The sequence below is a fragment of the Haliotis rufescens genome, unplaced genomic scaffold, assembly GCF_023055435.1.
Source record: "Haliotis rufescens isolate VD_foot unplaced genomic scaffold, xgHalRufe1.0.p SCAF_18, whole genome shotgun sequence".
Taxonomy (NCBI): domain Eukaryota; kingdom Metazoa; phylum Mollusca; class Gastropoda; order Lepetellida; family Haliotidae; genus Haliotis; species Haliotis rufescens.
The window spans coordinates 5901497-5926248 of record NW_025963868.1 but is presented as its reverse complement, the minus strand read 5'-3'; the positions used below and the strand labels follow the sequence as shown (position 1 = coordinate 5926248).

The 24752-nt window shown below is 38.7% G+C and overlaps 1 protein-coding gene across 1 annotated transcript in view; it reads right to left on the bottom strand.

Moving 5' to 3' along the window:
• LOC124118441 (deleted in malignant brain tumors 1 protein-like) overlaps positions 1-24752 on the bottom strand; it is a 196527-nt gene that overhangs the window by 70120 nt on the left and 101655 nt on the right. The window contains exon 9 of the mRNA XM_048398648.1: positions 8858-9190. Within this exon, the coding sequence (XP_048254605.1) occupies positions 8858-9190 (333 nt within the window). The remainder of the gene's footprint in view (positions 1-8857; positions 9191-24752) is intronic.

The following is a 24752-nucleotide window of genomic DNA, read 5'->3' as shown; positions in this document are numbered from 1 at the left end:
TGAGGACGTGAAAATCAGAATGTCTCAAGAATCAGTCAAATATGTGATACTTTCACTAGAATTACCGTTATTTTTGCAGATCTGGTTGGTAATAATGAAATCGTTTCTGGTCTATTTCTACCAAAGACGTCATTTACTGATTAGGTAGACCTTTTCTGCTAAAGCCGGTGCTGACGTATTTGCCGGTTATGATCTCACTTCCGGTGATGACGTCACTTCCGGTCACTGGAAGCAGTTAATACACAAGGTGCTCCTAATCCATCCTACACTTTATAGACAGGATAATCAAGGGTGTTTTGTGAGGTCCACTGACAGCTAGACATAACTTGTTCTACTTATACAGATGTCCATGAAGCAAGAATCGTTGCTAGGGCTCTACTCTCATGAGCCGAACAGGATCCAAGACGTGGGTCGGAAATCTGTGCCTGCTTATAACTCACTGCAAATGTAGCCTTAAGTAAGCCCCCTATCATAGCCTTGGTGATGTACTTGTTGGATTGAGTCTTGCAGGATTTAAAGAGTCTCCTTCGATGGCATCTATGTGGGTCTGTAGCCGAGAGATAGAACTTGAGAGCTCTGATAAGACATAAATGTATGTTTGGGTGATCCACTGTTGGTCCCAATGCAGGAATGGTATTGTGTCTATGACCCAACAGACCAAATATGGTAGACTGATTTCTGGCTACAAAATCTGGGTGCGATCTTAGAGTGATTGAGGTCCAATGTTGATCATGAGTGAGACTAGAATAGTCCAGGGCATGGAGATCTGAAAGTCTTGTTGCTGTCGCTATGGCTGGGAGGAAGGATGCTTTCCTTGATTTTTGGAGTAAGGTAGCCTTAGCCATGGGCTTGTAAGGTTCCATTAAAAGTGCCGATAGTACAACAGATAAATTTCACTTGGGGAAAGACATGAGGTGTGCGAACATCTTCTAGTAGAAAGGATCTCATTAGTCTGTTTAGAATTGGGTGGTTTCCATTGACAGTCCGTCATGTTGAAGTACAGATTGAAGAGCCGATCTGTAACCTTCTATCGTCCCATGTCGAAACTTATTTTCCTGATGAAGGCTGGGCAGGATGTCGTGGAAAAAGTTGGATTTGGGCTGTCATAACAGATCTCAAGGTTACTGGCGAGGTTCTTCCATTAGTAAACTTAATAATCTGGGGAACCACGTTCTGCTGGTCTAGATTCGTGCTATCACGATTATCATGGAATCCGGCTCCTCCACCTTGTGGATGACCTTGTCTAGGAGAGACCATGGTGAGAATGCGTATGCAAATAGATCCGTCCAATCCATTGATAACGCATCGATCTGGTGAGCCCTTTCGACGGGAATTTGACTGACATAAACCTGAGTTGATCGTTCTTGTAGATGTTTCAATAACAGACAGATTTTTTCGGTAATGTAGTCCATATTGCCTATATTACATTGTCAGTACAATATAAATTTAGCCACGTTTTTCTAAATTTAAATATCTTATACAGGTATACAGAAGTCAGTTTTATTACATTGACATTTTTGCAGATAAGAATATTTTGAAGTGACAGGTAACTGTCATACATATACTGTAGTTGAGTAATATAATGTTTCTGGTTATAATCACAAGTGAGAAAGACATGATCTTCATTTTCAATACAACCCTTGTTAAAATATCTACATACACTATTTTCATTATCTGAGTTTTTTTTTCGTAGAAACTGAACATTAAAATTATGTAAGCTTATTCTAAATTTACAAAATGTTCTTCTGAGAGATTTATCCTGCAAAGAATCAATAAATTTTCCTACATTCAGCAAAGATTTAACATTTGAAAAATGAGATAAATATTTGGAAGCAGACAATTTTGCAAACCAATTTTGAGAGGCAACATCTTTTAGTCTTTCCTGAAATTGATACAAAAAAATATTTACATCACCAACATTTTGGTAGTCCCAGAGATATGAAAAACCATTAACATATAAACAATTTTAAAGATCTGTCACCCATCTGTGCTTACCTTTCTCATCTAGCTTTTTATGGAAGTAACAACATTGTACAGGATATCTATTTGATCCCATGTGCAATAATTTTAGCCAATATTTTGTAGCTCTGATCTGACTCTGGGCAAACATATAGTGGAGGCCAGTTTCCCCTAAGATAGCTGTGTTTAAGGCATATTTACCTACACCAAGACAATATTTAAAATATAAAGTTTGAACTTTCTCTATACATGCATAAAACCTTAGCCCCTAAATTTCTGTACCATATAAAAGTAGAGGACTTATTTTACAATCAAATATTTTACAAGCTGTGGAGAATGATAATTTATAAACTGGGATGCATGCCTTAACAGCCTGAGCTACCAGGTTCTCACATGATTTCGTCCAAATCAGTCTAGAAGAAAATATTACCCCCAGATATTTATAATATGAAACTGTTTTTAATAAACGGCCGTTATAGTACCATTTTTCAAAGCGATTTATAATACCCCCATTTCTAAAAACTACAATTTCTGATTTTTTAAAACAAAAACTTTCTAAAGTATCTCATTGCCCCTGAAGACTTACAACATTACAAGCAAAGAGTACAACATCATCCGCAAAAAAGCAACAGCATCAAATCCTCAATATCTTGAGAAATAAATATACCATTTTGACAATTTTTGTACATTTCAGTGACAAGATCATTTATTAAGAAAATAAATAATATCAGGGTCAACATACAGCCCTGTCTAACACCCACCGTTGTTTCGAACAAATCTGTTTTACCAGAATCTACTTTAACACATGCTTTCACAGAGCTAAACATACTTTTAAGAATAACATACATTTTACCATGACAGCCTTTCTGGAGTAGGGCATATAGCAGTTTTTTTATAGCAGTCAAAGGCCTTTTGAAAGTCTATGAAGGCAGCATAAAATCTTCCTTTTGGTTTAGAGAGACATTTAGTAACAAGAGATTGCAAAGTAAAAATGTTGTCCGTAGTTGAATATTCTTGTCTGAACTCGGCTTGCGATTCAGATATCAAGTTGTATATTTCCATTCATAATCTTAAACTAATCTCTAGTATTGTAGTAAATAGTTTGCCAGTTGTATTCAAAATGGATATTCCTCTGTAATTTGATGTGTCCTTCGTATTTCCAGGTTTATATAATGGGATGATCAAGCCCATATTCCAATTATCAGGAAATATTCCTGTATCAAATATCTTATTGAATAAAATGTTCAAGTACGGTGTAAAATATGGCTGTGACAGTTTATAGAAGGAGTTAGGAATACAATCTTCTACAGAATACAAAGTCTGTAACTATAGTCCCAAATTCACATGTTACACTCAATTCCGGATTCAATAAATATTTGAAATAAGACAACCATTTGTCTGGAGAAATGTTTGAGTTCGAAGAATGTTTGCCGAGAGCATGTTTCAATGCTGTCCAAAATGTTTTACAGTCTTTACCTACAGCGGCCTCAGAAATATCCGAAGCTATTTTCTTCTCATGAGCGATTTTCTTCTCTTTACAACATTTCTTGAACTTGTCCTTTGCTTCAATATATTCCAGTCTATTTTCACTGCAGCAAAACTTTCTAAACTTTGTTAATTTCCGGCTTTTCTGTACCTTTAGATCTTCACAGTGTGTGTCGAACCATGGAGGTTGCTCTCGAGGTCTAGATTTACCTGTTGATATCTTTCCCATATTTGATGCACAAAAAAGGACCATGTCCTTTAACTTGGCAACAGCTAGATTAATATCGGTTTCCAAACAGTTGTAAAGTCATCCACAATTTTGTTGAAGCTATCTTGAGCCATCAGTTGTTCAAGTCGTTCCTTGTTCTCACGTAATTGTCTGATTCTTGGGACAGGTTGAAATCTTATTTCTTCAGTTATTAATGTAGTGGTGTCACAAAATAAATTTTCGAAGGAAAATAGTACTGGCAGATGATCAGAACATGTAATAGTATAGACCGAAAGGTCTGCAATACAATGGAAAATGTTGTCCAATAACGTGGTCATCCAAGCAAAGACCTGGGGATGTAAGATCCATTCTGTTGCCACTATACTCCCTTGGCGGGAAAAGCTGTCTTCAAGGTTGGTGTGTTTCCCGGGAATATGTCTCGCTTCCATCCGACAACTGATGGAGTCAGCTCGTCCACGTCAGTCTGCTCGTGTCGGGACATGACGAAACGTGGAACACTGTGTTGTCAGCGAACCAATGCCAAATCCCTAGTGGACGTATAGGCGCACCCGTTCTGTATCGAGGAGCGGTCGTAGCAAGAATTCGACAATGTATCGCCTAGGACAGGTTGAATATATAAAACAATTCCTTCATCTGAAATCGTTTTCATCGCATAAGCGTTCCTGTTGTTATATCAGGTAACGATGGTGCGTGGTGTCTCGTTCACTGCGTGTGTAGGCATCGGACATCCACTGTATTTGTGAATCGGCTACATGATGTGTCTGATTACAGTGACAAACCACTTGATATAAGTACCGATGTCCATAGAATATCTGGATACCGAGGACGGATCCTTAATCCATGAAGCAGGTAACGTGACAGTATTATTAGGGTTGTGTACTAGCTTCATAAAGTCTTCGTCTAAACTTTGATAATCCGGAAGTGGAGCATCATGTGTGCTATACAACTTCTGCTTCAATGGAGGAAAGGGTAGTCGTTCATCATGTCCTAGCTTGAGTAGGCTTTCCGACATCTGGTCTACTATCTTGCCTGCATAACTCGGCCAAGGCAACGTCTGGTGGATGTGTTGAGATTATGTAGGATCATGACCTCACCCATATTCTGGCATCTTAGGTGGCGAATTTCTGTCACATGAGGTCGGAGTACAGGCATGAAGTGATATAACTCCTCGATGAGTTCCACAAAGTATATCCCTTCGTATAATTCCGATGGAGTGAGTCTTCAGCCTGATTAATCTCTTCAAAAACCTCCACTTCCGCTTCCGGGTGGCCATGGGTTTCGTGGATATTCGTAATATTCCGTACACTTCACGTGATCCTCTTTCGGTTCATCGTCCGCTGGTGTCCAGGATTCCGGCATTATTATTATTATCAACTTTATTCCTCCATAGGAAAGTTACATGCAATTCATTACGGTTATACAGATATTAACAAGAGAAATAACAAGATTAGGTTAAGAGTCAGGATATAGTGTCAAACACAGTTGGTGTATGTTCTGGATCACAGTTCTTGCAAACAGCTCATTGTCTTCTTCACTCGCTTGTACAGGAGGTGTGCATGACAACAGACTGCACACTAGGTCAACGTCACACATGGAGTTTAAGGTAACACTCAATTCAACTGGACAACAGTTGACAATATCACACCACATACGATCCCTGATGAATTCTGATGCTCTGCAGTGGCATATCATATGGACCAGAAGATCATTATAACCTTTGTCACAACGTTCGCAGTGACCATGTACTTTGCCTGGCCGCCAGAGTGCGCACATGTCCACAACAAATTTGCAGGAGTCTTTTAGTAAGGGCCAATGCTTAGCAACTTTCCATGCTTTGTGAGGTTTGATTTTGTTGTGTATTTTTGAAAAATGGTGTAGGTCCGGGTCTGTTTGTAGACGCTGTTGCCACTCCGATTCAGGATCTTCTTCGATTTGCTTCTTGACCTTTTTCTTCCAGAGTGATGGTTTGCAAAACTGCCCTGTGTCCATGAATGCTGTTAGATGCTCAAAAATGTTGTACTTCTGTAGAATCTGAACAATGTTTGGTACAAAGCCACGAGACCTTTTGGAACATCCATTTCTTAGCAGGAATAAGCGTGTGGTGAACAATGTTCTGCTCAGGTAGTGTGTTGGGTTATTACACAGTTGTCCCAGAAACAGCAACTTTTTAGCATCGATGTAAGATTCAATTGGATAGAATCCTATCAGAGTGTTACAGATATCTGTTCGCGTTGTTTAAGGTAGGCCTTGAACAAGTTTTACAGAGAATCTCTGAGCACGTTCTAATGCAATTAATTCCGTTTTCTTTAAAACTGACCAGAGCTCGCATCCATTTTTAACAATTTCGAACTTGTCAGTGGATTGAGGCCTTTACAGTCACAACCTAGTCGCTGAAGGGCCATGGTGCTTGCTTTCGATTTGGAACAGGCATTTATGGTTCTGTCCCAAGAATTCATATTGTGATCCAGTTCTATTCCAACATGTTTGGCACAAGGTACCTCGGGTATATCTTTGCTGTATAGTGAAAGATGACAAGGGCTCATTGATTTAGAACTTGAGAATGTCATTACACTACTTTTGGCTGCTGAGAATGAAAATCGCCATTCTGCACTATATGTTTCACATATCTGGATCATTTCTTGTAGGTATGATGTGATGGGACTAATGAGAGTAATATCGTCAGCCTGAGTTGGTGAGGCAACATGCAAATCCATGACCATAGCTCCTTTGTGAGATGATGACAGTTCACTAAGGAGAGCGTTGATATAGACCAAATACAGTTTGGCAGACAAAACACTGCCTTGTCTGACACCTCTGTCCAATTTGAACCAGTAAGATTTGGTATTGTTTACGGAGACACAACTCGTCATTCCACTGTACATGTTGTTAAACAGTTTCCATAATGCTTTGTTTATGCCAAGATGATGTAGTTTCCAGAGAAGTCCAGAGTGCCACACCGTGTCAAAGGCCTTAGCACTGTCTAAAAAGACCACTTTGACATTATCTTTTCTTTCTAGATAATGGTGTACAGTTTCCTGGATTAGAAAAGAAGCGTTGGAGGATGAAAGGCCCTTTTGAAATCCGCACTGCTGTGAGTCTGGAAATGACTTAGAGTTATAAATATCAGGTAGTCTTTTGCTAACTACAGTTTCAAATAACTTAAAGATAACAGTCAATAGAGTAACTCCTCGATAGGAGTCTGGTGACGTTTTTGGTTTTCCGGCACCTTTATCAATTGGAATAACAGTCCCACTTTTTCATGACTTTGGCATGTAACCAGATATTATGATTCTGTTCAACAGAATCGATAGGTAAAAGTATAACTGGTTTCCACCGTGCTTTAAATGTTCATATTGAAGCGCGTCAAGACCAGCAGCTTTATTTGTCTTTAATGACTGACATAGTATTCGGATTTCATTCGGCTTGATGGTCAGCAGGTTTACGGTGAAGTCCGTGTGGTAACCGTGCGGTGTCTTAACTGTCAGCTGAGTGGTCGCCTGGATGGTCGGCTGGGTTGCCATAGGATCCGTGCGGCGACCGTACGGTGTCTTAGCTGGGATGTCGGGCCTGGTGGTACCCTGCTTGGACCCAAACGAAGATTTAACTGATCGTGTCTCATGGTAGGGAAAAGCTTGCGAGCTAATACCCGGCTGGTCAGACAGCTGGCTGGCCCGGCTGTCTGGATGGTTGACTGGTCGGTACGGTCGGCTGTGGTAAGCACTACGGCCGCGTGTGTTGCAAAGACAAATGGCTGTGCCCCATGCGGTCTCTTGACCTGGGAACTCTTCTCAGCCAGAGCTGTCAGTCAATTCTTCATTAACTTCAACTTACTTCTTGGCTGCTTCACGCCTTTTAGTATTAGTTACACCCTCAGATAACTTTTTAGTAGGCTCTCGTAGATGTTGGCACACCGCTCGCACCTAGCCTCCTTTTTACATATGACCCCTCTGCACTTCCAGCAGGTATGATGAGGATCTGCTGTGATCATGAACGACCACACTTCTTACAGCCAGGAGTAAGGGGAGACTCCCATTACTACCTACAATGCACCTCACGCCAGCTTATACTCACGTGCGTACGATCTCACTCCGACTAGCAACTATTATTATTGACTTACTGTGTCTGTTTTTCTTAAACTATTAGAATAATCTTAGACTTGTGACCATGTGACTACTTCTAAGTGCTAGATCGTTTCAACTATAAAAAAGGTTTTGACTCGAGCACACACAGAAGAGAAGTGAGATTCCCGCCATTATGCACGTCATAGCTTGTGTTGCTATTGTGCTATGTGGGGAACAACAAATTGTGTGATTAACAGTGAAGAGGACGTCTGTTTAAAATCGGAAAGTTTTAGTCAGTGTGACTGAAGCCAAAATACAGGATTTATGGCAAAGATGTAATAGAGGTTGAAGTTCCGTAGGAACTACAATATTCAAAACTATTAATTTACTTTTTTTTTAAATACTTTAAATGCTAAAATATATTTGCTACTTTCAAATGATGTATCAAGGATCGTGTAGAAGATATATTGACAGTTGCGCGGGGATCCGGAGTTTATTTAACAGACCGGTATAAACAACATTAATTTTTCCCTTTTTACTGACACAGCTATAAATACAATCTGCCAAATGTAAACATACAGCGGCAGCACTTCCGGCAGCCATCACATGACATCCCTTCAAAGTAAAAAAATGTCAGATTATGCGTTCAAAGAGCGTGCAGTTTAAAGTAATGAAATTAGGAGTTCACAGACATGTCAGTTTTACAAGCAAATTCATGAAAAGGTTATGAATGTGGATGAGTATAGCTGCCTAAATCCTCATCACATTGTTGTAGGGCGAATAGTAATGACACTTACAAACACAAATATTCAGTGTGTAAAAATTATCTTTGTATTGATTCTTGCTTCAACAAACGAAAAGTAAACACATGTTACGGCAGTGTCATACCTATCTCGCAGAAGGTTTTCACAACTTGAATAACACCAAATGTATAATAAAACTACGTTTCCAAGAGACCAAGAAGGTATCCATATGCACGTTAGTCATGGTATTCAACAGGTTCTTAATTGTCAGCTAACAAATACATTGTGCAAAAGCTAACTGACAAACAGTGTGAATATCATAGTGACATTCCAGGTATTTGGGAGGCGTGTTTGGATAGGACTTTCTGAATATTACTTACCAATCATTACCAGTTTCTGACCACAGCCAGTGATGATTTGACCTCCTGAGTCTGGTGAGCCTATGTAACACTTGTAATGACCTTCGTCTTCCCAAGTTACATCAGAGAGCACGAATCTAAACAAACCAGTTCCCGATGATGACACGTTTCCAATGAATCTCACTCTAGATGTGAACTTGTCACTGGCAGCTCTGACATCATTATATCCTGTGATGTGAAGAAGGCATCTCTTTGTCTCACTGTTACACACACTGAACCCGCTGGTCCCAGGATCCGGGAGAATCCATGACAACGTGGCATAGCCACCGAACCTTGCACTGGAAACCTGAGCCACTGGAAAACAGAACATTTATGACATTTATGTAAATAAAGAAATGATAGACAACGTCTTATAAACGAAAGTCTCTTAGCCTAAACAGAAAATACTTTACTTCCAGCGTATTCAGGTACTTAATCTACAGAAGTTCTTCACTTGACCAACAGTAAAAAGGTACTTAACCTAAGCTAGATAGGCTTGAGAAATGTAGGTATTCAGAGATTCCAAGATAAAGGGGGAAAACAAACTACTTATCAAATACTGGTGATGTAGGCATCAAACTATAGGGCTGAACATTGGCTCCCCAAGGATAACATTAAAGATCTACAGCCATATATATACAATAAGTAACTAGATAATTATTCTACTGTGCATTTTCTTGTACAAACATGGGATATCAAATTAACACATGATAATAGCATAAGATAACAAATACTAAAGAATGAAATTTTCAGACAACAAATTATTTAGCGCCAACCTAACAAAACACAGAGTTAAAGAATACATAGATGATGGAACGTGATGTAGCCTTGCATGTCTATAAACGGGTATATCTATTATAAAGTATATCATTCATGGCGTTTTAGATCATCACAACGATCTGTGTCTTTTCTGTGCACTAGCCCAGTTACATGAATATTACTGTTTGTTACATACAAATACACTACTGCCTAGAAGTTCATTCCCCTTACACGCATGGGCAACGCGTTACGCAACCAGTGTGCATCGGGTTGGTCACTCGTGTGGAACCCGTCCGCCACGCGTGTGATACCCGTGTGCAACGCGTTGCACACGGGTGTGCACCCCGTTCGCCACTCGTGTGCAACGCGTGACACACTCATTAGAGGGGGAACAAACTTTTCACCAAAGGAGGACCCGTGTTAAGCTGAACCTGGAGGTGGTAACTTTTGTTATCCTGACGAAAAATGATAATACACATGTATTTGCTAATGTCTCCTATCTTTATGTGATTTTGTGGGAATAACATGAATACTGTTGTGATTAAATAGATCTGTCTTGTTTTATACGACCATTCCTTCTAAATCCGATGGTGTTAAGAGAATACATGGTCCTGGAACATGTTATTGCCATTGAAATGCTTTTATTGTGATTTGACATTAACCGTCTGTAGTACGACTTTCAGTGATAATATGTACGAGGTTTGGCGGCGCATTGTTTTTATTGGACCCTAATTACTTTGTGATGACTTGGACTCTTTATCCCAGCTCCATAGCCGTGAGGCTGGAAAAGAGCAGCATGTAATTAGTGAGGGCGGGTTATATCATTGAGGATACACTTGAGGGACAGAATACTAATTACCGTACTACAGGAAGAGACCTGTAGACGTAAGCGCGGGGTTGTGTTTTAGCTGGCCGTTCGATAATGGCCGCCAGGAGAAGTGAGCTTTCACTGCGTCATCTAAAATAAATAATAAGATACAGCAGTGTTATTTTCACGGGTCTGTTGAATAAACTCCCAGCGCTGCTGTCAATGTATCTTCTACTTGATCCTTGATACATGCTTTTAGCATTCACAATATATAGTATTTCAACGTACAAAGGAGCACTGATCTAAAGCAATTCCGCGGGAGTAGTTGTTGCCTGTGCATTACTGTATTTTCCCAGTGAGTACCCGGATGATATAGCAGAAATCTAGACTTGTTCGCGACCTGTGCTCGCCATTCGTAAGCGTATTTTTATTGATAGTAGGACGTATGGTCACATTGATCAACAAAAATGAAATACAGTTTTGGAAATGTAGGTATATTTGTGGGGAGCATCGGTAATGGTGATGAAGTTTTGATAAGTCACTTGCTTGGTAATTGTACGATCTCCGTGTACATTATTTTGACTTGCAACACAAAGTAAATATTTCATCTGAACATTGCTTATTTTACCGTGTGTATATGTTTACACTCAAAATGTAAACAGATTTCACTAAGAAAATTTATTAAACGCCTAAATATTCAGTTATTTCACAAATTAACTGAAAAATATGTCCATCTTTATTAATATGATAACGAATTCCAAATATTTGTATATGTTTAATATCATCACCAAGTACAGTTCTGTATTGTTTGGCTTCTTCTCTTAGCATAATTAATATATTGTGATGTGTTTAAGCTCTTCTGATCGTCTTTATCATTTTTAGTCAGTTGGTTAAATAAATGGACAGATTATTCAGTCAATTTGTAAAATGATTGAAATATTTAGATATTTAATAAATTGCCTGAGTGAATCATATTTTACACATTGACTGTAACATATACACGCTTACAAAAGAAAATACTTGTGAAAACAACGTCTATCACGCATCGAAAAACTTCCCAACCAAACGGAAAGGAACAAGAATGATTCTGTTCAAAGCTGCAGCGAATAAATGAAAACGAAATGCAAATATCATTATTACAACCTACCAAAGTTATAATTTATCTGGGAATATCAACATAAAGGAACAATATCCATTGCGTATGCAGCTGTACAAAAATACTTATTCGATGTCAAATGTCTCTGTGAGAATCAAATACTTTAATAATAAATATTTGGAAACAATATTTGGAATATATATATGAAATATATTAAAATATTTAAATATATCGTTTTTAAACGTTATTTAAATGTATCGGATATTATAACCCGTGTTCGTTTCTTAACTGATCACTTAGTTTGTTTCAGTTGTTTCACATAGGTGCCAAGTCAGCTGAGAAAGTCCACATGACAACTATATTTATAATGTCCACGGTTCTTAAAAACATCCATTGAGTTCGAAAACAATGAAACAACCAGTCAGTGTATTATTGGTTACCCTTTGAACAAAGTATGTTGTTTTTACATCTGTACTTCACGCCATGATATGAGTGTGTTCCCTAGGTTTAGTAAACCTACCTTCACATGTAAACACTTACTTTTGACATATCCACTGTGCAAGATAACAGTAATTAATCAATCAACGTATTTCCTGTTGATCCTTTGATGTCTCGGAATGATCCGTTGATTTACAAGTAAAGCAACTGATCATACATCTCTTGCTGGGCTGCCACGTGCATATTACATAACTCACAATCAACCTCACTTCAAACCTGGATTTAGATTGAATAATTACCCCAGGTACAAGAAAGACCAAATTGGAACCTTCATCGGGTAATCTGAGTGGTGCTACAACTAAGTATACATGTTATAAATTCATTAACTGAGCAGCAAATGAATTACGACAAAATTAATTACCATGCGCCCTTTGTCGAAATCTTCATAGATCACGGGTAACCAATCAGTTTTCAAAAATGCATAAGTTTATTTAGCTGTCCTTGCAGACTGGTAGCCCAGGCTCTTGTCACGCTCGGTTGCGTTAGCGAGCAAATTGACTCACGGCAGCTAGTAAGCCCAAGCGGAAATCCAAAGGTCGTATTCCCTGAAGAATCAACCTTCACTTGAGAAATATCTACTGCTCTCAAAATCAATATTTCTCCCAATACTAAAAGTCAGAACTTCTAACCAAGGATTACCAGTTGAAACTGGTCGATGGCTAAACCTTTACCAGGGAAGATAGCCAGTGTCCACTCTGTGATTCTATCGCTGTGGGAGATGAATTGCATTATTTATGCCGATGTGAAGCTTTTCACCAACGGCGATATGAACTCTTAAATAAGCAATATCTTAAGTTTCCAAACATTTGAGAAAATTATGACCACTAACAGTGTAAGAGATCTAAAAGGCCTATCTAAATTCCTTAACAATGTGTACAATACAATTGGTAAATTGTATTAGTATCCACGTATCCTATTTTTATTATTTTTGTTAAATTCTACATAATAAAAATTGTAGATAATTGTATGTCATGTTTTTCTAAGAATATATGAGATTGAGTCCGACACCCGAGAAGAAGCCAGAGATTTGAATAGTTTACAATCATGTGTTTTAGGATTAGCTGTGTTGGCTTAAATGTATTTTTATTTCAAAAGAAATCTGGATCGGTAAACAAGCAAAACTTGCTTATGTAAATACTTCTCCAGGTGACAACTTAACAACAGCTGGATATATATAAGAGAGTGCTGAACATAAACATACAAAATGCACAAATGAAATACACAAAGCCAATACACTGAAGCAAGTGGTGTCTGTGAAATAAGGTAAAGCAGTTTTCCTTTACTACATGCATAAACTTAAGCTACTCAAACCTTTTGCTTTTGACAATGATGTCGTGAACTGATTTAAGAAGAGTCGTGTTTGTAGAACTGCTTAACTACTGCAATGTTGTATCATTTTTAGATCATACCCATGTGTGTACAAATACACAGTGTTTCTGATATTATCGTATTTTTGGACAGGTATAGAAAAAGTGAATTGCATCTTCAAGGTGATATCCAAAAGTGCAGTCTGGTATGTCTGATACATGTCGTCTAAACTTATCAACGTTTAAGTCACTGCAGCCGAGCCTAAGGCGACAGAGGACAATTTGGTATGATCTATGAAAATATTTGAAGTCAAAATTATTAATAATTGCATCAGAACGATTAATTAAGGATTTGATTTCTTTTAATGAGCGAGTATTAGTTACTTCATCGGATAGAGGGTTCCGCAGGTTGATCATATCCAGAAGAAATGATTAAGCATAGGTCTGTGTTCTGCATTTGATTGTTTGTATGTTGAATCTATTTCTAAGGTTATATTTGCTGTTATCAGAGAATTGAATATACACTTTTCAAATATTTTGGCTAAGCAACTTGTGAGTGCTACAGGTCTAAAAATTTGAGCATTCATGTTCATCGCTGACACTGACACCGCATCAGCCCGGCAGTGGACTTGACACAGTTATTCTTATACACTTCTAGCCACACACACTCGCCAGCCGACGCCGTGCCTTCCCACGCTTGACCCCCCACCCCCACCCCCACCCCCACACCACCCAGGCCCAAACCTTTCCATATTATTGAATATTCTTTTATCACCCACTCCCACCCAGCCAAACCCCACCCCCCTTAACTTTATTAGAATAGGCTGTAAACTTATATTTTTGGGGGGGTTGCACTTTTTTATTTAATCATTACGCTTTTTTACCCCAATAGTATAAGAGCTTCCCCGTGTGCGAGATACGCTTAAGTCGGAAAGCGCACGTTAAATCTCCGAGGTACCTACCTACCAGAACTTTTTTGCTGTTCTGGTCATACATAAATATATGTAAGTTACGTACATGGGGAGGCTAGATTATTTACAGCTTACAGCAATATAGTGCAAATATTATGTTCAATAAAAGAAAACGTTGATAGATCTATAACACACTTTTTGTACTATTAAACAAACTGTGGACTTTTAAGACATTTTTGCTTATTGTAATAACATCTAGCTAACAAATCATATCTATTTCTGAAATCCACAAGCATAGTTGCTGTCAAACCTAAAAAACATATTCAGGGAGGTCAGTTTTGACTTGCCAAGCACCATAAGGTGAATTTATTTTTAAACTGTCAAAAGCGATTGTCGCTTCAATACTAGTATTTGGCTGGAAGCTGTCTCTCGGACTGTTATGAGTTATGATGTATTTTATGATATTACTGGGGAATGTTCAAATTAGTTACTGTCATTTTAATCCAACGTTCTAACTGTCAACTATCTCAACAGGACCATAGCTTTGGTTATATATCTCCTCCCTGTCTCTATGTCTGAAGTTGTTAATCGGTAACTGCGGTCCAAATGTATCAACTTATTCATCTATTGTTGAAAACTTGACTGATTTAAAAATATCTAATTGATCATGAACTACTCAGTCAGTCAAGCACATGTATCAAAAATGTAAAACCAGCCATGTTTCATGTAGTCCCCAAATCTGGTAATTATTACTTCGCAATATCACTGAAAAATGCCGATGTAACGTGACATATAAATTTACTCACAGACAATATATTTTTCGTGAGAGTGAAACACAATTTTATTAAAGTTTTATTAACAATTTCATAACTATAATAATATTAATATTAAAATTCATCATCACTTGCCAAGTTTATGAAAATTTCACCAGTTGGGAGATGTCACAGATAAACACTGAGGTTTATCCTACATTCACGAAAATTGGCCAAATTGGTGTCACATTAACACGGACGGATCTTCAGATCCGACCTCCAAACACACCAGTTTCCATGTCCATACCACACAATCAACTAAAACCACTCAATTCTTTCGACTCCCAATCAACCAATCAATATTCACGGCAGAACTAATGAGCATGGCCTCAGCCTTCCATAATCAAAAATCCAAATACCACAAAAAAAATCCTAATACTTACCGACTCTCTAAGTGGACTGCAAGCCCTCCAAAACAAAAATACCAAAAACCGACCTAAATTAATAAATCAAATACTTAAAAGCTCCAACGATCTAACTAAGGCAGGCAAACAAATAACCTTCTTGTGGATACCCGCCCACTTAGGAATATACGGTAATGAAAACGCCAATAAGGCAGCTAAACTATCCCTCAAAATCCCATAAATAAGCCTAAACCCACCCATCTCAAAATCAGAAATTAAAAGCGTAAACAAGCAAAAAATCACCAAAAAATGGCATAATCTATATCTACACTTAAATAGCCAAATCAAAAAAGTACTCAGCAAACCGCTAACCAGACCAAAATTTTTCCATCCATCAAAAAACATCGACAGAGTAATCACTCAACTCCAAGCAGGACACACCAACCTAAATAACCACCTGAAAAATTAAAAAAAACACACTACGGGTAACTGCCCACACTGCAAACAAATAGAAACCCCAGAACACGCACTCATCCACTGCACACACTACCTAACACATCGAACTGCATTACAAACCACCCTCAATCTAAACAAGTCTCTCACTCTAGAAGCAATACTTAACCCACAAAATAAACTAGAAAACTTCAAGGCCTTAGGCGTATTCTTAATCAAAACGTAACTAATAAAACGCATCTAAAAACACTATAATCTACCAAATCAAAATCACATAAACAAACAAACATCCACCATACCCAGCTCCCTTAGTTCTCCTCCCCAACCCCATCGTCATCTATTCCAAATCTCAAAATTCCCAAATTATATATAAGCAACCCCTAAAGCCCCCTCTTGGGTTGCACACACCACTTTCGCCCCTTTCGGAAACACATTAAATGGCCTGGCCGGGCCCGTGTGCGAAATACGCATCAGTCGGAAAGCGCACGTTAAATCTCCAAAGTAAGTAAGTGAGTAAGTAAGTCATCCTAACGTAGTACTCCAACTTCTCAATGACTCTCAAAGAAGGATTAAAATCCTAAAGATATCCTATCTACGTGGTATAGGTACTTACAACCTCTAATCATAAACAGTTACGTATGGTATCCCCAGCAATACTCACTATGGTCATTGGGCAAATGTAAAAATCACAAACCTTAACGAGATTCTGTCTACATGGTCACACCCGGTGATTGTGAAGACCTCAAATTCTATCAACAGTCAGACAGCATGGCTGTTCATATTCATTTCCAACATCCTCTTATAATTAGTATAAAAGTGTCCCACACAAAACTTTCTTTAATTTATTCTTTCAAAATACAAAACAGAAATTGGGGTGTGGGGAAATGGGACATATTCCTACGTGAAATAATGAGACATTGGTAGTGGTGACGGCTATATCATAATTGTACTGTCTAAAGCATAAATTTGGCGAACGAAAAACGTTATATTTGCAATCAAGTGGAATGACTCATGTGGGCAAAATGAATATGTTCGCAATCCACAAACAATCATTTTATTAATAGCGAACATTTACCAACCCGCGACAATTGTGTCAACACGGGAGTTCCCCTAGCAATAAACTCGCATCTAAATTCACTACTGTTCTACTGTCGGCTAGCCACAATGGCTAGACTGGACCCTAGTGGAATGGTTCATGCCATAAAAGTCTAGCAACCGAACACTAATTAAGACGGGCCGACCTTGTATTTATGGTCTGGTGAACACAGCTCAATGGCCGCTCATTAACTCAAATTTCACATCTCACTGTTTTGTTTTATCTCACTATTCATTTGTTAAATTTGTCAACTTCAACTGGAACCTGGTCCCGTGTTACACGCGTGGCACACGCGTGTGCAACGAGTGACCCACGCGTGTGCAACGGGTTGCACACGCGCCGCACAACCGTTGCACACCCGTGTCCAACGGGTGCTCAACCCGTGTGCAACCTGTTGAGCACCCGTGTCACGTGCGTGTTACACGCGTTCTCAACGCGTGTTAGGGGAATGAACTTCTAGGCAGTAGTGTAGTCTTGTAGACAATAAATATATTATACCATGACGACAAGCATATATTCTTACCCGTAATATTCACGGGTCAAACAGGCATGTGAGCACAACGCTACTGTTACATGACATAAACAAATATGTTTCAAGAATACAATGAGTAATGACGTCTTGAAGACACACACATTAGCACAGCTTATATTCTTTGACTGTGAAATATTACATACAACAATGAAGACCATATGCGTTTCATTTCAGATACCGAACCTTCTTTGGATTTGTGCTTATTACAGTTTTGTGATTCTCAATTTTTAGATATCAACATACACTCTACAAAAACAAGAAACGCACAGGTAGATTTTCAGTAAATTTATTGTATCTAATAATGTCGATATCTTTCATTTAATGTCATAGATACGAATGTGAAATTTTGGAGCTCGATAGTCACATAATGTCGTTGTACAAAGGCATTGCAGTTGAAAACTGTTCATTGTCATGTCACAAAAGGCCACATGGTTGCACTGAACTCAGTATCTCATGTGACCATCCCGGGCAGCAATCACGGCTCTGCATCTCCTCCGGCAGTGACTTGACAAGCGTACGAATTCTGTCCTGCGGAATTCTGCGCCATCCTGCTTGTAACGCGTTGGCCAGTTGTAAGAGTGTCTGTGGCGTGTCCTGACGTTGACGTTCACGTCGATCGAGTTCATCCTAGAGGTGTTCGATTGGGTTAAGATCTGTGTGGAGCGTTTTTGTTCTGTTGAAACAGTTCCCTCTGGAAGAAGCTTAGGTTGAAGAATTTAAATCATGTAGCGATTTGCTGTCAAATTTCCCTGAGCAACAACCAAGTCAGATCTCCTGGTGTAGGACACGCCCCCCACACCATGACACTACCGCAACCGTATTTGTCGAATTCACGTACACAATGTGGGGCACAACGCTCATTTCGACGACGATAAACACGTTGTCTTCCATCACGCCGGTGAAGAAGAAATCGTGATTCATCGCTAAACCACACTCGTCTCCAGTGTCTCAAATTCCAAGGTTGTAAGGTATGGCACTAACGCAAGCGTCGCTTTCGATTGAACTGTAGCAAAACAGGGACGATAACTGGTCTTCTGGGTCGGATTCGAGCCTCACGAAGATGGTTCCTGAAAGTCCGGTCCGATATCCTCCTCAAAGCCAGGGATGCGTCCTGGAGTCTCAGTAGCAGTGGCATTGCTATGACGAAGGTTGAACAGTCGAATGTGGCGATCCTGTGCAGGGGTCGTAACTCTTGGTCGGCCGGCTGCAGTGGAATTGAACTGTAGCGTCACATGGCGGCAAATGGTGCTGTGGTTGACGTTGAAGTGGCGTGCAACAGAAGAGATTGCTATTCCCCTCTTTGGAGACTCTTTGGAGTCTCGGGATTTTCGAACTAGAAAAATGTTGACAATTGTTTAACAAATTATTGGCTTATTCTTGCCTTTATATAGCCACTACCTCGAGTTACGAATACCATAACTTGCACGTGCATTTTGCATTACTATTTTCCTCCATGACATTTTTGAACAAGTGTGAAAACAATGCCGTTTCAGACATTGCAAATCGTTTTGACGCACCATTTGTCGAAAATCAGGCCACCAACATTTTCCAATAACATATATCCAATTTTTATACCGGATTGTTGATGTAGTCATGTTCAATAAACTACATATTACCTCTGCCTTTCTTTGTTTGAAGAGTGTATGATCTATGAATTGACTAATCAAAATTAAGCAAATTACCCAGAATCTCCACAGATGAAACGAACATGTGAGCACTGCATTAATGTTATAAGAAATGGCATAATCGACATAATCCACGAACAATGACTGATGATGTAAGTCTAGAAATAAAGGCGAGAAAACACTTTCCACATTCATAAGAAATCTCTTCTAGCACAGCCGATTGTACGATTCCGATAACATCGTGACCATGTGTTTAAAATGTTTACAAAAAAGAGGTGAGCAAATCCTGTCTAATTGTCACTGATGCGTCAAACTTGGAAATGTCATTCATATATCTACAATAAAATAAATTAAAAGCTTTACGAAGGCCTTGAATGCTGTAACTTTGATCAAACCTCTTCTGAGTAAGAGACGAATTATGCACTTTGACATCTTGGGAGAAAGAGCATGCTCGATTTTTTTTCTAAGGTAGTAAAATGTAAACACCCAAGGCTGGACTGGCTGGATTATTGCTCCAGATAAAGGGACGTCTGACATGCATAAACATACTTCGAATGATGTGGAACTTACCAACCCTCTAAGGGGGACGATTTTACGCTACTTCGACCCCCTCTCGAGGGTACAGCCACTAATAATCAAAGTTATCAATTTTTATAAAATGATACATGAAGTGCATCAAAATCAATGAACACGATCTGTTTCTTTTAAAAAAGCATACTATTGAGAGAAGTAACATAATCAAAAAGGTCCTTGACTGTTTTTACACTGGTTGGTTGGTTTGTTGTTTAATGCCGAACTCCGCAATATTCCAGCTATATGACGGCGGTATGACCAGACAATCCAGTGATTGATATCATGCGCATCGATCCACGCAATTGGGATCGATGACCGTGCATCAGCGAGCCTGACCGACCGATCCCGTTGGTCGCCTTTTACGACAAGCATAGTCGCCTTTTACGGCAAGCCTGGGTTGCTGAAGACCTATTCTACCCCGAATCTTCAAGGGTCGTTTTTACACTGAAGTATTAATCCCTTGTGATGGAAAAATCAACACAGTCAATCAGGACATTCGTCACAAGGGACACACAACGGAGGATCCTCAGTGTTCAAAAGATATACATGCGTATATCTGCTGTGGCCAATACGACATCGTCGCATAATGACCTCTTCAAATCTGGACTGACAGCTAAAGTAGGTGTAATCGATATTTGGTATAATTTCATGTAATTCATCGATACCTACCTTGGTGTACCACTTCTTTTGCATGAGATCTCGAATGTAACCTGTAATAACAGGTTTATAATCACGGTATGAGATAAGAAGTCGTGTTACAGATAAGTTGAGAGTTGCTTTTGCAGCAACATCGGCCATTGTGTTACCAGTGATAACATGGGTGGATATCCAACAAAAAACGACGTTATATGTCATAACGATGACCAGGAGAAAGATAATTAAATAGTTAAAAGTGGATGTTTAAATAACATTTCTAATCGCATGAAGACATGAAAGAGGATCTGATTGGTTAATGATATGCTTTAGTGCTGTTAAAACGGCGTTTGTTTCTGCTGTGAATGTGTAATCTGGCAATCGAGAAGATGTTGTTCTGGATCAAGTGACAGTGGCACAAGCTACTGTGCCACCATCTTTGGAGCCAGCTGTAAATATAGATTTGTGAGTGTAATAAGTGTTTCTTAATTCAATGTTCCTGCTTGGGTATCATGCAGGAAGCAGAGGTACTGTAAGTCCCCATGATCCCCAGCGAGGTGGCCTAGCTTTGGTCACTGGTGGCCTATAGCCCATGTTTTAAAACTGTATACATCATATTGTTATGCTCAAATATGTTTCATTAATTGTTTTTAAATATTGTATGCTCAAATATGTTTCACAACTTGTTATTAAATAAAACTTTGCATACTTAACTAAATTGTTAATATATTAACATGGTCTCGTCGCTATGTGGCTGAAATAATGCTGATGCGACGTTAAATTTTAACTCACTCACTAATTCAATGTATTCATGTTGCTAAATTTATTAGTTAGTGTCTGATTTCTTCAGTTTGTTAATGTAAGGTCTACGTGTGGCTTTACACAAGACCGCGATTCGCTGTGCAGAGTTGCGTCCCTTGAACACGCAAGAAACCTATGATTGTGGGTTCGAATCCCAGTTCGCCCCGATTATGTTTCTAGGTTTGTCAGCCCCATACCCGTGCTCGTGGTAAACGTCTGAGACCTGCATCACGTCGGGCTTTCCTCCCACATTAAGCTGACACGTCGTGATATAACTGGAATACTGTTAAAAGCGGCGTTAAACCAACTCACTCACTCACTCACTCACTTTACACAAGAGGAGTTGCAAAAAGTGGAGTGGGAGCTATAACTTGGAGCTTATATAAGAAGCCGAAATGGCAGATTTTATTCTGATCCTGAGTGGTGGAGTGAGTGTTGATTCTTATTGTATAGATATCCGTAGAGACCATTGAATATACATTCAAACGCTAGATTTGACTGATCAGATTATAATTAGTGATGTATTGTTAAGATAATATCAGACGGTGATATTTAAGAGATGGCTCATCCGGTTCTACATACAGACTGAATGGGAGACGTTCTAAAGGCTCCCAGGCAAAGCCTCAAGTCCTGATAGTATCTAGTTTTCGTAGATTACTTTTGCATACACGATGGAGCCGTAATCATCTCTAAATATAGATTTAAAAGTGTCATCAGTGTTTCTTAATTTAATGTTTTCCTGCTGTTAAATTAATCGGTTGGTATCTGATTTTTTTAGTTTGTTAATGTAAGGTCTACCTGTGGCTTTACCATTTGAGCAGAGGAGATGAAAAAAGTTGAATGGCAGCTATAACTTGGGGTTTGATATAAGAAGCGGAAATGGCAGATTTTATTCTTATACAGAGTGGTGGAGTGAGTGTTCATTTCTCATTGTGTAGATCTACGTAGAGAGCATTGAATATGCATTCAAAAGCTCTATTTGACTGATTTGAATATGATTTAGTTTTGTATTGTTGAGTAATTTCAGACGGCGGTGTTTAAGAGTAGGCTCATCCGCTTCTACATACAGACTGTGAACGGGAGACGTTCTAAAGGCTCCAAGGCAAAGCATCAAGCCCTGATGATAGATTGTGTCTAGTTTTTGTAAGTTACTTTTGTAGGTGCCACCATACACGACTGAGCCATAATCAAGTGTGTAACGGATCAGTGGCCTGTAAAAGTGTAAGAGGGGGTGTCTGATCCCCTCCCCACTTAGAATTAGATACTACTTTAAAAAGAATCGAGTGACTTCAGACATTTAGCTTTAAGGTATTTAATATGAGGAAGGAAAGTTAAGTGGTTTTCAAAAATAAGTCCCAAAAACTTGGCCTCCTTCACCACATTCAATAATAGTTCAGGGTCCTCATGCGGCTTATATTTTCTGCAGAAATATATACAGGTGGTTTTTGATTTGGAAAATTTACACCTGTTTTCTAGACATAATGTTTAATGCCTTTCTATTGTGTGCGTATTTTTACCATGACAACATAACCAGTTAAAACTTTTGACAAACTGTTAACTTTAATACGTTTCCTGATAATGAATATTATCAGCGCCTGCAGCTGTATCATGAGCTAACCATAAGGCAGTATATAGCACAAGTAGTTAAATACATTGAAATCTTCGCCATTATCAGATGTTAAATTTACATTTTTCTTTTCCTGTTGGAGCTGATATCCTTTTTAATTCAGGAACGACATTACATGGAGATCTGAAAACAACTGTATTGGGTCAATAACATTCTGAAAGATGTAGGTTGTAATTTATCTTTGTATAATGATTGGCAATCAGCCTTTATAAAATTCAGTTGTTAATAACTGCAATTCCATTGTAGAAAATGGTAAGAGTAACTCATGGAGAATGCGAATGGGGGGAAGGTCCTCGACGCTGTAATGTGTGAGATGGAGACTCTTCAATAACAAGAGGCTCAAAGGTGTTATGAAACGTCTACGGGGCTTGTTGTAGGCACCTTCAAATGTTTACCTGCCCTTGATTCCTTTTTTTCGTAACTGCTTTTTCTCTTTAATTGATAAACGTAAAGGTTCAGGCTCTGGCTCAGGCTCAGTAGGGGTTTAATTGTAGATCAGTCTGTGTTTCAGACGATGGTGACTTAAATTCCTCAGGTATGGAATATAAAACTGTTTGGTTGTCTGACATGCATTATCAACTAATTGCTTGGGACAGGAAACTGCGATACGATCTTGATTTTAAAGTGGTTGGTGATTGTTCTTTTACCAATTTGTTACTGCAACGAGAGCAAACCTGGGAGTGATCACAGGACCTGGCTCCATGTCCAAACGGTTGACGCTTGAAACACTGGAGTGGTTTTTGTATATACACATCCACCTCGATGTTGAAATAACCAGTTTTGATTGAAGTTGGAAGCTTGGAAAGGGTAAATGCAAATAGATATATGTTGGTATTGACTACACTGTCATGATCTTTTCTTGTGAATAATTTTACAGATGTGATCCCCTGTGATTTTAGCTTCATTGCAATATCCCCTTCTGACATGTCAGACAGACACTTGGCTCGGTCACGGACAATACCCCCAAATGAATTCAGAGATTTATGCACAGAGACAGTAAATGCAGTATTTGCAAAAGGATGTGCTTTCAGCAAATTTATGGGTTGTTGCCTCTTGGCACATTCTATCAAGAGAGAAGCAGAGCGGGGACTGGTGAGAAGTATAGGTATATTTAAAATAAAAGTTGACAAGGCGTTTAGACACAACATAAAATGACCATTTCGCTCAATAAAATATTCAGTTAACGCTATAAGATAAAACGCTATAAAATAAAATAATATGGCCCTAATAAAATAAAAGTTGATAAGGCGTTTAGACACAACATAAAATGACCATTTCGCTAAATAAAATATTCAGTTAACGCTATAAGATAAAATAATATCAACCTGTGGTTATGGAATTTTTATGTTGAATATTACACTCTAAAGGAAATACTTACTTTTTGCAGCTACATTTACATATCATCTTCAAGCATTTGGTATACAACACTTATACTTGTCAATTTTTTTCTGCAAATAATGTTGAAACAAACAGGAAATGATCAACATTTTGTTCCATAGATATAGATTTATGTGCTGTGTATTCAGACAAGTAGTAGGGCGGGAGGGATACCTCACATAAGCTTTCTTTGGGAGAAGTATTGTTCGCCCATCCTCTGTGTCAGGGGAGACTTGGACCTTTTTGATTACATTTCTCAGGCAATCAGGTGTAATGAAATACAACAATTGTGACCTTATGTTATGGTGTACACTATCATTGAAATCCTCTACCCACTCCTTGAGGTTACAGTAGCCGGGTATATACCACGCAAACATTCAGTGAAATCCATGTGTCTTTTTTGTCATCACTGCCGTTGATTGTATTTAATTGCATTTAAAATTGTTTTTCATTTTTAACCTTTAACTTTCCCTTCTGAGGATCAATAATTTGATTTAGAATTTTCTCTTTTGTTGTTTTCCAAATTGATTTTTGTCGTTATGACTTTGATTGGCCTGAGGAACGTAATTTTAAGCAAAGCTCAATCCAGGATGTATCTTTCCTGCTTTGATTTAAAAAAAATTGA